This window comes from Pteropus alecto, unplaced genomic scaffold, assembly GCF_000325575.1.
Source record: "Pteropus alecto unplaced genomic scaffold, ASM32557v1 scaffold196, whole genome shotgun sequence".
In the NCBI taxonomy this organism is placed as follows: Eukaryota; Metazoa; Chordata; class Mammalia; order Chiroptera; family Pteropodidae; genus Pteropus; species Pteropus alecto.
The window spans coordinates 3,107,490-3,122,323 of NW_006439717.1; the positions used below are offsets into that span (position 1 = coordinate 3,107,490).

The 14,834-nt window shown below is 37.3% G+C and overlaps 1 protein-coding gene across 1 annotated transcript in view; it reads left to right on the top strand.

Moving 5' to 3' along the window:
• The window catches only part of SLC38A2 (solute carrier family 38 member 2), a 13,691-nt gene extending 10,736 nt beyond the window's left edge, over positions 1–2,955 (top strand). Inside the window, exon 17 of the mRNA XM_006916863.3 lies at positions 1–2,955. This exon is cut by the window's left edge and continues 15 nt beyond it. Within this exon, the coding sequence (XP_006916925.1) occupies positions 1–64 (64 nt within the window). The 3' untranslated portion in view covers positions 65–2,955.
• The last annotated feature ends 11,879 nt before the right edge of the window (positions 2,956–14,834 follow it).

The window sequence follows — 14,834 nt, forward strand, 5'->3', positions numbered from 1 at the left end:
GACCGGAAGCATGGCCTTGATTGTTCTGGATTGGACACACAACGCTCATGGAGGCGGCCATTAACTGGCACCACTAAAACTTCAGTAGTCCATTTGATGCCAGTGTTGAGTTAACTCTCAACTATTATGAAATTTCACCTAATGTTTTTAGTTTTCACTTCCTTTTGAAGTGCAGATTCCTCGCTGGTTCTTCTGAGTGCAGAATAAGTGAACTATTTTTTTTTTTTCTTTTTTTAAAGAAACTATTCTGTATGATAGAAATGGACATTAAGAACAAAACCACGAGTCTCGGGTTAACGGAAGTGACAATTTTATTCCATTCCAGAGAATGGACGGACTCTTTTATCAAGCCACATGTTTGGCTGTATCATTGTTTAACTTGGATATTTTATGATTTTACTTGAATGTGCCTAATGGAACCATTTGATGTGAGAAACAATTTTTAATTTACAGCAAAGTATTCAAATAGCATTGAGAAAAACACTATTTTTTTTGTACCAAAAATATTTAAAGACCTCAGAAGCACTATTTTACTTTTTAAAAATTGCTTTTTTTTTTTGGACATTGTCCAAAAATAGTAAATTCCATTAAAAAATTTTTATTGATGTTTAACAACAAATATTAGTATTATGAAATGAATTGCCTTTTGTAGGCATAATAAGCCAAATAACTTTTTTTTTACCCAAAATGATTTTTAGAGAAAATGATGTAATGAAAAATTGTACCATGAATAGGAGCCTAGTTTTTTCCATTCAGACTTCACCATTCAAGGATATTTAATTGATCATTGCTGTACCAAATCAGATGAACTTTGTTCATCACTTTTCTTCTCAGTCCCCAAATAATTTAGTTCATTAAGACAGGTATTTATGGTTTCAATATCTTAGAATGGAAGATAATGCAGTTATTTCTTTTGAAAGTAAAATAACTAATTTTGAGGTACCAAATAGTGCAATTGGGTAAAACAGGGTTTATTCAGTTGCATCTGTCTCCAGAGTTGTATTAACAGCTCTGGGCTTTTTGGGCCAGCCCTTTTTTGACATTGCTTCCAGCAGTGGAAAATGGGCATTTGATGGCTATAGGCCAAAAGTTCTATCGAGAGTACAACTTTTCAAAATGTTCATCTACTACTGGAAGTGTGAATTACTTGATAATGTATGGCTTGGTCATGTTTATGTTTTGTCTACAGTAGAGGTCTAATCCACAGATACACCAATATTTGGTATGAGTTCTCTTCATATAGGCCACTGGGTTTCTCATGCAGTAAGATTTAAAAAAACTCATTTGCACAGGATTGTCATCTCATTCTTGTACAACGTAGAATTATTTGTTTACATCCAACAAAGTGGTTAGCTAGAAAAAACAGTGCAACCTGAGTGTAAGTAGTTGGTCCAACTGCATGTTCACCCTTCCATTTCAATTCCAGTTAGAACTGAAAAAATTGGCTTTAATAGCATTTATTGTACGTTAACTGTATGGTGAATATATTATTTTAAAATGTGGTACTTTGCTCATCAGGCATAGTGTCTAAAATCTAACAGATAATTCCATTAGTGGTTGAGGGAAGCAAATAATGGAATCATCAATTGGTCATCTGGCTCTAGGGTTTTCTCTTGAACTAAGCATTTTTAATTTTAGGCAAGGGCCAGAAATGTGGCAGACATGGTTTTTGTTACACATTCTTGTATTATATGTGACTAGATTATAGACAAGATATGTCGGTCTGTAATTAAAGACCCTTGTGGAACTGGAAGACGTCTTGTAGTGCTACGTTGGGTGAAATACAATGGTCCATTTTTGTTTGTTTCTATGAAAATGAAATAATTGGGGACCATCTAGAAAGGCAGTGAGAAGGTGGATTCTACAGCACTGCTTTCATTTAATTGGGCTTTTGGCACTCCCTTCAAATCCAGAACCTCACCTCTAGTTAAGACCAAGAATTGGCACTCCTACTTGAGTTCCTGAAAGAATTGCTGATTTTGTATCTAAGGCCTGTCAGGGAATACCAAGTAAAGAACTGTTTTCTACAGTTTACATTTCTTCATGTGTGAGGAGATACTATGCCAACCAGGAAGGAATGGAAAAAAAAAAACACTTCTCACAGTAAATCCATGTGAGGAGGCTCATCCAATCCTCTTTGGCTGTTCGAGGTTCAAAATCAGCTGCCAAGGGTAAATTCCATTGCATGATTTTCTTGGAGCTATCTTATCTTGTCTGCCTTGAGGTTCCTAAACAGTGAATTCCCATTAATGAGCAGTCTTCAGTATTAAAACCACTGTCTTGTCACCTCATTTTGCATTACTGTCTTCCATGGATGTTTCAGTTATAACTGTAATGTTATTTATAGAACAGCATTAATCCATTAAAGCTAACCTGTTTTTCAATATTTATGATAATCTGTGTACATACATTGTCTATCCATATGTATTTGTAAATAGGTTGTATATAATTGCATAGGTCAGGTTTGGGTCTAGGGTTTGAGTGTATATATTCCTGTAAGTTTCTTAACTGCATTTTGATGAATTCAAATTATATATGAATTGTCCCAAAAGTACCTGTACAGAGATTTCGATATAAACAAATTGACAAATTGTGTGAAACACTGAAAATTTTAAGTATTGTTTAAATTGTATTTGCAATAAACAGACTGGTTGAACATTACATTTTTTTCATGAAAACTTGGTGCAAGTTCAGATCTCTTTAAATAAGGTCTAGATTTTCAAAATGCAGTAATTATCAGAATGTGATCTAGTGTAACAAAATCAAATGTGATCTAGCATAATGAAAGACCTTTGAGAACCTGGGTATGTTTTCTGTATATAGTGTACAAATCCCCACTGTACTGTTAGAGGCCAACAAATTCAGGATGACTTGTTGGCAGAGTGCTACACCGTTTCAATGAAACAATGTATGTTTGTTTTAACTGAACTAAAATAAATACATGCTTAATCCTGAGTTGTGTTTTTTTTGAGGTGATGGAATCGGCAATGTCTGATGTACTTTTGTATTGTAATTTACAGCACCTAGCATTTAGATCTATGTAATGATAGTAATTATAATGATGAGGAAGAATGGTCAGGGAAAAAAGTTTCTTTTAAGTTCCTAAAGATCTTATATTAACAAAGTGTGAGGTGGAATGAAAGAAACTGCAACGAGTCATCTCAAGGATCCAGGTTTGGACCTGCTGTAAGTAGGCCAGTAGTGCATCAGAATCACCTGGAGAGCTTTTTGAAAATGTAACTTTCTGGAGTCATACCAGCAATAATCCAATTCCATCAGTCTGGAGGGCAGCCCATAATTTTTTTCCCCCAGAAAGCTAGCCAGGTGATTCTTAATGCTCAGTTAAAAGGGTACTGAAACAGGCCTGGGAAGAGGTAAGATTGATTCCACTATGTTGAACTAGTTACCGCAAAGGAAGGACATGCTGGAGAGGAATTAATAGAACGACAAATGGGTGCATAGGTGTACCTGAGTGATGCCAGATGTGGGGAGGGTTGCTAAGATGCACAGGATAATTCAGGTGTGGCCTACTGATAGCTTTAAAAACTTAGGACTCCTAAAGTGAGATCCCCAAAGCTGAAACAAAAAAGGCAGATACTGCAAAGTACACAATAGGTGTGCTCGGCAATGGTTCCAAAGGCAAGGCAACTTCTGCAAAAAACTAATATCCCGTTAACTAATGGTGGTTGAATGGGAAGGAATTATTTATGAGTAGAAAGTGCAGCAGAATTTGCAACAAATTGGAATTGAAGAAAGACTAGTGGAGTTTTAACTGAGAAGTTTTAACTAAAGTTCAAATTCCTTAAAAAACAGAGCAACTGCCATGTGCAACTAACATGCCCAGGGAAAAGGGGGTGGGGTTAAGTGTCAGACGTGGGTTTTATCAGAATCTGATAAATTTAATTAAACCATTTAGAATTACTGAAATAAGAAAGCCAATTTATTAATCTAAAATTATAAATATATTTGTTGGGTAGGTCCACTCAGGAGACGAAAATACAGTTTTGTAAATATGCAGCCAGCTATTCACTATCGATATTTCCAGTGAGCCTGAAGAATATTCTCGAAACGTTTCTAACTAAAGAAGCAGAGCTGTTTGTCTTGAATTGGAAGTATTCTTACCTGGAGAATTGTCTTAGTTAAGTACGAAAAATCCATTTAAATTAGCGTAAGCAAAAATGGGAGCAGAGGGAGAGAATTTAGGAGATGGGATAACTGAGGATTAAAAGTTAGACAAGCGACTGGCTCTTAACAACCCTGACGTGTTCATCAATTAAAGCTACAAAACTAATAAAATTCAAATTCCTTAAAAAAAAAAAAAATTAGATAAACTGGCTTCCAAAAGTTCAAACACTAGATTTGTTCTGGAGACATCCATGACAAAAGTTTGTGAGACTTCACTGTAGAGCTCTGCAATTAGATGCCAATAATTTCTTCAGCCAACTTCTCAAGATAAACATTAGCTAATAATGAGTGCTGGTCTCTACTATATTTAACCAGATGGACAGGGTGATACAGCACAACCATGGTTGCCAGGACCCCCCACAGTGGTCGGGAGGATAGTTCTCAGAGGAGGAGTGAAATGGTCACGGGATGGAAATTGGGTCACCAACTGCCACAGCGCTGAAAGTCTGCATCTTGGAAAACCCCTCAGTCCAGACAAACTGGGGTGGTTGGTCACCCTAGTTAGGAAGGCCTGCAAAAAGAGTGTCTAATAAAACAGCTTAGAGATACCAATAAACTCATTTGTTTTTGTTTTTGTTTTGTTTTGTTTTTTATTTCTTTATCTAGACTTCCAGGCAGAACATCAGTCTTTTATAACTTTGCTCCAACTCAACAGATTATAGCTTCCTCAAATCACATTTTTCCTGTTTTCCTCACCAGATTTGTAAGCTTCATAAGAGTAGACATCTGTCTTTTCATTAATTTATCCCCAACACTTATAATGGTCTCTAGCAAATAGTATGTAAGTCTTCAAGATAATTGTTGAATGAATAAATATGCCCTTTATTTCCCATAGATGAGATGAGGCTCAAGCTTTTAACCAAGAATTTACTAAATCCTTGCAAAACAAATACAGCAAGTACCATGAAATTAAATACACTGACTTAAAAGATACCATTTATTTCTCTTCAAACAGCAGTCTGCAAGAGGCTTTCTTGCCTAGCCTATGATCTGCCTCCAGGTGGCAGAAGCCATCTTTCTATAGTACTGTTATTAGTTTCAAGTATACAGTATATTGGTTAGACCTTTATATAGTTTATAAAATGATCCCAATTGCTCTTTCTCTCCTCTGGCTCTCCAGCTAGCCATCACACTAATGCTAACTGCATTCCTTATGCCGTGCTCCCCATTCCCACAACCATCTACCAACTACTAATGTGTACTTCTTTAATTCTTCACCCCATCTTTAACCGCCATTATACATAAGTGATTTGGTGGTACTGAAATCCTTTTTCAAATCCTAGCCAGATTTGGTTGTCTTCCACCTATTGAGAGGGAAAAATAATACAGCAAGTCTAGTTGCTTACTACTTGTGTCTTCAAGGGAACCATGAGTGACCCTTGGCCAACTCCTGGAAATGTGGTCCTTGGAATGTTTTTTATGTTAGTGAGTGATGATTTCGTTATAAACACCTGAAGCAACAGACCATGCTATACCGGTTTTCAAGTGTGCTTTACACAAACACCAAGATTAATGATGTGTACCCGGTTTCATTATTGGGATCCTTGGTTTTGGTTGGTTGCAAAGCAAAATATGCCTAGGTGACCAATTTCCCACCCCTGCCTCTTAAGACTCATTTGGGCTTCCCCGGGCAGACACTCCACACATGTCCCTGTAGTTCACTGCTAGAAAAAGAGTACTCCCCTGCGGCCACAGACAAGGTAGCTCTCGGAAGACTGTGCTGGACTTCTCTGGACTCCACTGTTGCATATCTTTTTCTTGTTGCTTTTGCTCTGTATTCTTTGCTGTAATAAATCTTAGCAGGGATTGTTACCTGCTATTGAGTCGTGAGAATCCTTCTGGTGAATCATCAAATAAAACACACATGGTTTCTGTTTTTCTTTATACCATCCGTTTGCGAACTTCAGTATCTCTTGCATTCTCCAGGAAGAATCTATTCACAACTAAAGCCTCTAACGCATTATTGAGCAAGTTTTACTAAACGTTGTCTGGGGTGTGGAGTGTTGGGAGGGTTAGATAGCAAAGGAAATTTTTCATATTGCACATTCCACTGTGTTCAATTTTATAAAATCCCATTTGACATATTTATTCTCCCAAGTCCTTTTGGCTGTGCTGCAAACTAACGGTTTTTTCTTTTCATCATTCCTAACACACCGTACACGGTCTGTCCCCTATTCTCCTGAGCAGTTCAACTCTGTCCTCAAATCTGCCTATCCTTCTCAACCACAAAACAAAATGTTTTCAAGTCATAAGGACTCGCTTTCCTGAGATGGCAATTTACTGGCCATGTATTTTTATTTCATTCTGCTTTTGAAGATCTCCCTTCTGTTCTTACCCTTCTTAAAGGACTTATCTCAATATTCTTTCTAACCACTTATAGTCCTGTCCCGAAAAAGAAGTTCTGGTAAGTTCAATTTTTTTCATCTGATTATGTTAAAAGTATCTGATGTAGAGCCCAATCTATAACTGAGATAAAAACGGAGTTGTGCTGCTTGAAATAGTCAGGGATGAGGTCTTAGAGCTTAAGAGCTTATCCTTCCAACCTCCTTCCACCAGCTTCATCTCTCCACAATGGCCCATGAGGTGCTGCCTTCACCTGGGGCCCTATGCAACATGGTTTGAAAAACATGGCTCTAAATTCTTTCAGGAGATCAAGACCTCAAGATAACAATAATTCTGCCAGCCCGAAGCTCAGTTACTGCATCCCCATTTTCTGATTAAAGCCTCTTTCTCTCCTTATTGACAGAATGGTGGCCTTAGCTTCCTGTCTACAACCCAATAACCTTTATGTCAGTACAACCCAATAACCTCAAGATTGACACTCAGTTCATATAGAGGTCAAGTCTCCTTGCCTGTGAATGTATTGCTGAGGAGATACTCAAGTCCTTCTAGGCATCTCTAAAGTAGAGTAAGTGAAGAAATCAAAATGGAAAATAGACGCTGATGTCAAAAAATTTATTTTCTGTTCCCTAGTCAACAATGATGCCATTGTGAGAGTAGGTTTGCTGAAGAAACTGTAGTCTTTATAAACAGGTAGGGGAAGAAACTTTAGACAATGGACCTTTGGATAGATCTAGTTCTAGAAATCTTTAATTTTAAAAGGACCAAGGGGTTATAAATCAATCCTGTGAATCATCTATTTCTCAGAGATTTGGAATTATTCCTAGCTCCTAATGTATAACTTAAAACTTCCAGAGTTATATACATTCTTACTGAAAATATGGCAAAATCATACATCAATAAAATTTTTAAATGTGAGGGATCTGATAAACAGGCAATAAAAGGAACCAAATATATTGAAGATGCCTATTTTAAGAATGCAATTCCAGCAACTGACTGTTTATTTTTCTTGAGGGGAATTCTGGAATTTTCTTCCAGTATCTCCAACCTACTGTAGTCTATCATGAAATCATGATGTGCTCCAAGCCAAAAATAAGCTATATTTCTTTTTTATTTCCTTTTGTTTTCTTTGTATTTCCCCTTGAAAGTGACTGAAAGTCTCAAAAAATGTGGGATGCATGGTTCACAACCCTTCTGCTCCAGATAGATGGACCGTATTTTTAAACTGATCTCTAAATAGAAAGGTCCAAAGAAGGAATTATGAGAATATAAAAATCTCTTCTCAAAACTCATGAGAGCCTCATAAATTTGAAAACATTTTTCTCTCATAAACTGCTCCAAAAATAAATGTTTAATATTTACCGCCTGTGTTGGAGGCAATTAAGCAAGCAGGAGAACATTCCTTCTTGCTTGGGGGTGGAAAGACTAGTAAGTTGCATTTTAAACAAGCACTGTTTCTTCTTAAAACACACACAAACACACACATAAGCAAACAATAATACACTTAAAAGACTATCACAGATTTTACCACAATATTTACTGAAGAGTTAACAATCAACAGTACCAGTAATTTCTCCACACTAATTGACACTATGCCACTCCGTTTATGGAAAGCTCTCCTGGTCTGAAGGGAAAAGCATGACCTTTTAATTGTGCAGAGAAAAGTTCAAGTTCTGGTTTGCCATTACAGTCATGCACCACTTAGCGACAGGTCACGTTTTGAAAAATGCATTGTAAGGCAATTTTGTCATCATATGAACACCATAAAGTGCCCTTACAGAAACTTAGATATTGCCTATTACACACATCTAGGCTATATGGTGTAGCTTATTGCTCTGTAGAGGAGAAAAAATAATTTTTCTTCTACCCTTCTGGGTTCTTGGCTGAGACATCCCTGTAATAAAAGATTAATAGGAGAAAAACAAACAGAAGTTTAACAACATGAATATCTCCTGTATACATGGAGACACCCAGGAAAACTAACTCACCAAAATGATTGAAGCCACCACCTTAAATACGATCTTCCTTGAAGACAAAAGAAGATGTTGGGAGTAGGGATAGTTAGTTATGGGAGGTTAACCAGAAAAAGTCCATTAAACAAGCATAATAAGGTTGTTATGTAGATTTAAGTAGTTGTCTTCTACATTGATAAGAGTTTCTAGAGATAAAGTTATCGTTATCCCCCTCTTCCTGATACAGTGAGGGAGACGTATTACAAATGGAGATTTCTCTTACAAATATAAGTGCCTTTCACAAAGTATAACTTCTACTTGGTTTTCAGATCTTCCTCCATGCCTGCTGTTTCTTAAAATTAACGAGACTAAAATGATCCTTATGCCAAATAGACATATTTGGGTTACAAATTCTTTTCCCTTACAGCTCCTAGGACACAAACCTGTATAGCATGTTACTGTACTAAGCACTGCAGACAATTATTACATAATGGTGTTTGTGTAATGCATGGCACTATAAAGCTAGGATGGCTATGACATCACTCAGTGATAGAAAATTTTCAGCTCCATTATAATCTTATGGAACCACCATCATATATGTGGTCCATCGTTGACCTAAATGCTTTGTGGTGCACAACTGTACTATCTGTGTGGTCTCCAGCAAGTTCCTTAACATGTCCATGCCTCAGCTGGCTCACTTCATAATAAAATTTAACACAACTTCCATCATTTACTGCTTCTTACCACATGCCAGGTACTGCACTGAGGGTAATCACTACAATCCTCTGAGGCAGGTGCTTTCTCTTTCATTTGAATCTTACTGAAGAAGAAACTGAGGCTTATAGGTTAAGCCTCAATGTTGAGGTTAAGTAACTTGCCTAAAAAATGGTGGAGTTGAGCCTCAGCTTCCATCCTGACCTCATGCTATTAATTTACTCTCAAAGTAAGAATGAATATTAAATGTCCATTTTTAGCGTTGTTTTGGAGGTTAAATAAAATAACCCAGAAAGTGCTTTTTACTGTGTATATCGCACAATGGAATATTATACAGCATTGAAAATGAATGAACTACTGTTCATTTTAGTAATAAAAACTCAAATGAAAAAAGCAAGTCTCAGAATATCACATACATATAGCATTATATCCTTTTTTTAAGTTCAAAACAACTAAAACTAAGCAATATCTTGATGACTATACTTATAAATTTGATATAACAATTAAAAAGAAGCAAGGGAATGATATACATGACATTCAAGGTAGTGGTTATTTTTGGAGGGGGAGAAAGGGAGAGTGCATCGAAGTTACTGTCAGTGTTCTAGTTCTCCGACGTTCATAGGTAAAGAGGGAAAAACTGATGGATAAAAGTTGGTCTATAGGGACCAATGGTGAATGTGACCATTATATACTTCTGAGATCCATTAAAAAGTGACTTACATAGTCCGAACCACATGAAATTGCCCATTTTCTACTGGTTTTCACCTATGAAATGAAATTTAATGTTTTAAACTAATATGTAATCAATAAATATTGGTTTCTTCTACTTACGCTTTCTCTAGCTTGCTTGCTTGATATGATGAGGCACCTACACGATCCCTGAATGCATCAACGCCCCCGAGCCCGGGCTAAGAGGAGGACAGGTGCCGCCATGCCAATGCTAACTATTGGTCTCTGTCCCAAGAGCTCTGTCCAAGTGACAGTTTCATCTACGATGATGAATAATTGTTGAATTAATGATCCCTCAAAATCTCTATGTAGTTCAATGGGAGAAGACAAAGATTACATTGGGTACAGAACGGGTACAGAGGACTGGGCACAGAGAAGCACATCAGAAAAGATCTCAGGGCCCACATGGTTGGCTCCTTTTTGTCTTGCCTCTCATGATAAGGGGATATGCATTGCTGCTTTGAGTTTCCTATGTGATGTCAAACACTTTGCAGGTTCTTTGAGGTCCCAGTCCTGAAACCCATGCCCCATGTTGACTTTCCCTTTCTGACTTCTGACTACGCCTGGCCCCTGGACTCCATCTCTGATCTCTGCAGTGATTTTCTGACAGCAGTTCCTTAGATTATCAGGTATGGCTTTCAGTCCCTATTTCTGTCATCTGCTTTACATTCTCTGAGTGACAGGGCCCTTCCTATAGCCCTTGGATTGCAACAACCCTTCTCAGATAGTTTCAAGCCATTGCCATTTCTGTAATGCACCTTGGACTCCAGCCTTGCCCACTTCCAATCCATTCCCCGCATTGCAGTCAGAACGATTTTTCCACAGAACAAATGTGATCATGTCAGTTCTCTTTTTAAAATCCTACGGTGGCTTCCTACCCATATCAGCATGAAGTCCCAAATCTTTGTCACCTTCATGATCGGAACTCATTCCACCTCTCCAGTTTTGTATCACAGCACATTTCCTACCCCTCACCCTATGTCCCAACCACAAAGACTTATCCCCAGAACTTACCACACTCTTATACCTCCGTGCCTTTGTTTATGCTTTGTCTTCTACCTGGAACACTGTTTACTGCTCTTCTACTGGATAATCCCCATTTTTTCATCAACACTCAGATGGAGCACCACCTCCTCCATTGTACCTGGGTGTACTCTGACTGTTCTTGAAGACTCTGTTTCACTGTCCACCTGGCCCATTAGACTGAAGTTCCCTGAAGACAAAGGCTGTGTGCTCTCTGTCCCTGCACCCCAGCATCTAACATTGCCTAGCATAAGTGCTACATTGAGGCTTACTGAGTTACTCTATGGAATCCATCACAGCCCATTCCAGATCAGGTTCTCAACTGAGTCTTGGCCTAAACCTTCACAATGCCTTCAGCTTTCAGATAACTCCACATGTCAGACCCTGAGATAATCAATCATCAAACACTCAATGATAGAGAAAGCTTTCCCTTCTTTTAAGAAGTTTACGATCAAGCCAAGGAAACAGACCAACATTAACTACATTCTAACTTTAGAAGTGCTATCACAAAGTGGTACAGAAAATGAGAGAATAATAATTTAATATAGCATATGATTTAGAGAAGGCTTGAATCTATACCTAAATTTGAATCCTTATGCCGCACTTCCTAGATATATGAACTTGAGAATGTTATTTTCCAAAGCTTGAGTTTGCATCTCTGTAATAGAAGAAATAGTACATAGGTGATAGAGAAAGCATGGTATTTGGAGGGAGGGGTTATTATGGTAAACTATACATAATATAATACTTAGCATTTTAACTTTTCATAAGTGTACAATTCAGTGGCATTAAATACATGCACAGTGTTGTGTAACCATCACCATTCTCCATACTCAAAACTTTTTCATCATCCCCAACAAAAATTCTGTACCCATCACATAATAACTCTCCTTATCTCCCTCCCCTTAGTCCCCGATAACCTCTATTTTACTTTCTGTCTCTATAAATTTGACTATTCCAGATACTTCATATGAGTGGAACAATATAATATTTGTCCTTCTGTGTCTGACTTATTTCACTAAGCATATTGTTTTCCAGGTCCATTTATGTTATAGTACATAATTAAATTTCATTCCTTTTTATAGTTCAATAATATTCTTATTGAATAGTATTTAATAATATTCAATAATATTGTATGTCTATACAACACTTTGTTCATCCATTCATCTTTTGATAGACACTGGTTGTTTCCATCTTTTGGCTACTGTGCAATGAGCATGGGTATACAAATATCTGAGTCCCTGCTTTCAGTTCTTTAGGATATATAACTAGGAGTAGAATTGCTAGGTTAATGGTAATTCTGTGTTTAATCTTTTGAGAAACTGTCAAATTGTTTTCCACAGCAGCCACACTGTTTTACATTGCTGCTGACCATGCACAAATGTTCCAATTTCTCTACATCTTCACCCACACTTGTTATTTTCCATTTTTTTTTTATTATAGTCATCCTAGTAAGTGTTATTTAAAATAAGAATGAACTGCAGCTTCCTATACTTGGTGGCATAACTTATAGAGAAGAAGGATGGCCTTTTTGGAAATGAAAAATAAAGCTCCTCCTTCTCTATCTTTCTGGGCATGGTCTGGAAACCTGAGAGAAAAGGGTACAGTTAAGGGAGAAGCAAAAATAGAGTGGAGAAAGCAAAGAATAAGGGTTGAGAGTAGGAGGAATAGGAGGGAAGGAAAGGATCCAGCTATATGGCAGAAGGCTGAGGTACTATAAAGGGCAACCAGGGGACATGTTTTGAGGATGATAATGGACAATGGACTTTTAAGAAGAGCAAAATAATAATTTTAAAACGATGTTATAAAACGTATATTATTTTGTTTTCTTAAAAGGCGATACAAGTCCATGGTATAAATTAAAGCCCGTCTTCCACTCCTAAGCCCTAACCCCCCAACTCTTTCTGCTCCTTAGGCATCTACTATTAGCAGTTTCTTGTTTATTCTTTCATAGATATTCAGTTTAATGTTCAATTTGGGCTCTGCTGTGATGTAATATGCTACTTTGTTTTCCTCAAGACTTAAATAGAAATCTGCTACCTGCAACTGCCTTAAGCTACTAATATGCCGTGAAGTTAAAGAAAAGCTTGTGTTCTGTGTTTAATGTAGAGATAGGAAATGACACAGTCAGAAAAGAAGACCCAAGCGAGGTTAAGAACTCAGGGAGAACAGAAAGATAAAAGCAGGGAGAGAATATGAAAAAAAAAAAAAAAACAGCCGTAGGAAAAGTGCAGAAATCTAGAGGAAGACAGTATTTATGGTAAGGGCTTACACTATTTTGACTTGCATGCTAAAAGACAGGGTGACCTCAGAAGCCTGGAAGACTTGGGAAGGCTCATTCAACCAATATTTGTGTTGAACAGACCTACACATGACTTATCAGGATTAAATGAGATATTGTGTATAAAGCACTTAGCATAGCACTGATATATAGTAAGCCTTCAGTAAGTTATTGTTGTTGTCTTTATTGTTTATTGAGTACTTATTACTTTCAGGAGCTGGGAATACAAAGATATAGTGTCCTTAAAGAACTCACACTTTGGTGAGGATAATAGATAAGTAAGCGGATCATCAATTACTATGCAGTATACTGGAGGGAAGCACAGTGTTCTAAGGGCATGTAGAAGAAGGGTGCCTAACTCAGCTAAAGTCTGAAGACTTTTCCCACAGAGGAGTTTGAGCTGATAATCTAATGAGTTATATATCTTCTTCCCAGAACAATTCAAATACGCTAAATTTTGCAAATAGTTTTTTAACTGGATTCCAAGATGCAAAATTCTGCACTACTAATAAAATACATCTTGCTGCAGTACTTAGAAAATCAGCGAAAGGATTTTTTTTTTTTAAGGAGGCTGATAAGCATAGATTCATATTTAGAAAGGTCTCGGTAGCAGCCCATATTATGCTCTGTAAATATTTATTAAATGAAATTAGTTCATCTCCGGAACTAAATGATAAATAATTATAAATTGATACTTTGTTCCCTCTCTCCACTGCCAAACAATCACAATGTACAAATGAATTCTATAGCCATTTGGGAAAATGGAAAAGAGAGTTCTCAGATTACCCAAAGGCACAGTAGCACAGGGCAAAACAATGAACAAATATTTAATTGCTGATGAGGATCTTTTATGTATATGAATGACCTCTTTACTATAGCCTAGAGGAAAGCTTAGATGATTCTGGTGGGATAAAATGAAAGAACCTCTCCTGGAAATGGGTTAATTATGGATAATATAATAATACAGAGCATGAATGACAGCATGCTTATTTAAGGTATTTGATTTTACTATATGTAATGGAGTAAGTTATGTTGCAGTGACAAAACACCCCAAATCTCAGCGGCTTAACTCATTTGTGCTATATGTTCAATATGTGTCAGTAGGGTGCACCCAGGCTCACTGAAGCTCATTTTGGCATGTGCTTGATATCTTAGCAGTAGGAAGAGAACGACATGAATTGTGCAGTGAGGCTTAAAACTTCTAACTGGAAGTTCATGTATCTCTTGTGTTTGCATCTCATTGGCCAAAATAAATCACGTGGTCTTACACAAGGTGAGAGAGAACTATGATCCCAACATGTGGCTGGAAGTGGGGAAAACCAGTAGCATTTGTTGCAAAGCACTGGTGATATCTCAATTTGCCCTTCCGATCTTCAAATACTTAGTTCTCTCTCCCACCTGCATTTAAAACACACTCATCTTCAGGGAGAGAAGCCAAAAGTTTCATTCACAGCATCAAACTTAAAGTCCAGGACCTCTGGCAGATGTGTGGTAGTCTCTTCATTGGAGGTGATGCTTCATTCATTATGTCTGCATTTGGTCTAGATGTGACTCTTCTTGCCCCAGGTCCGATATATTAAAAAGATAACTTATCCTGCCCCCCGATACAC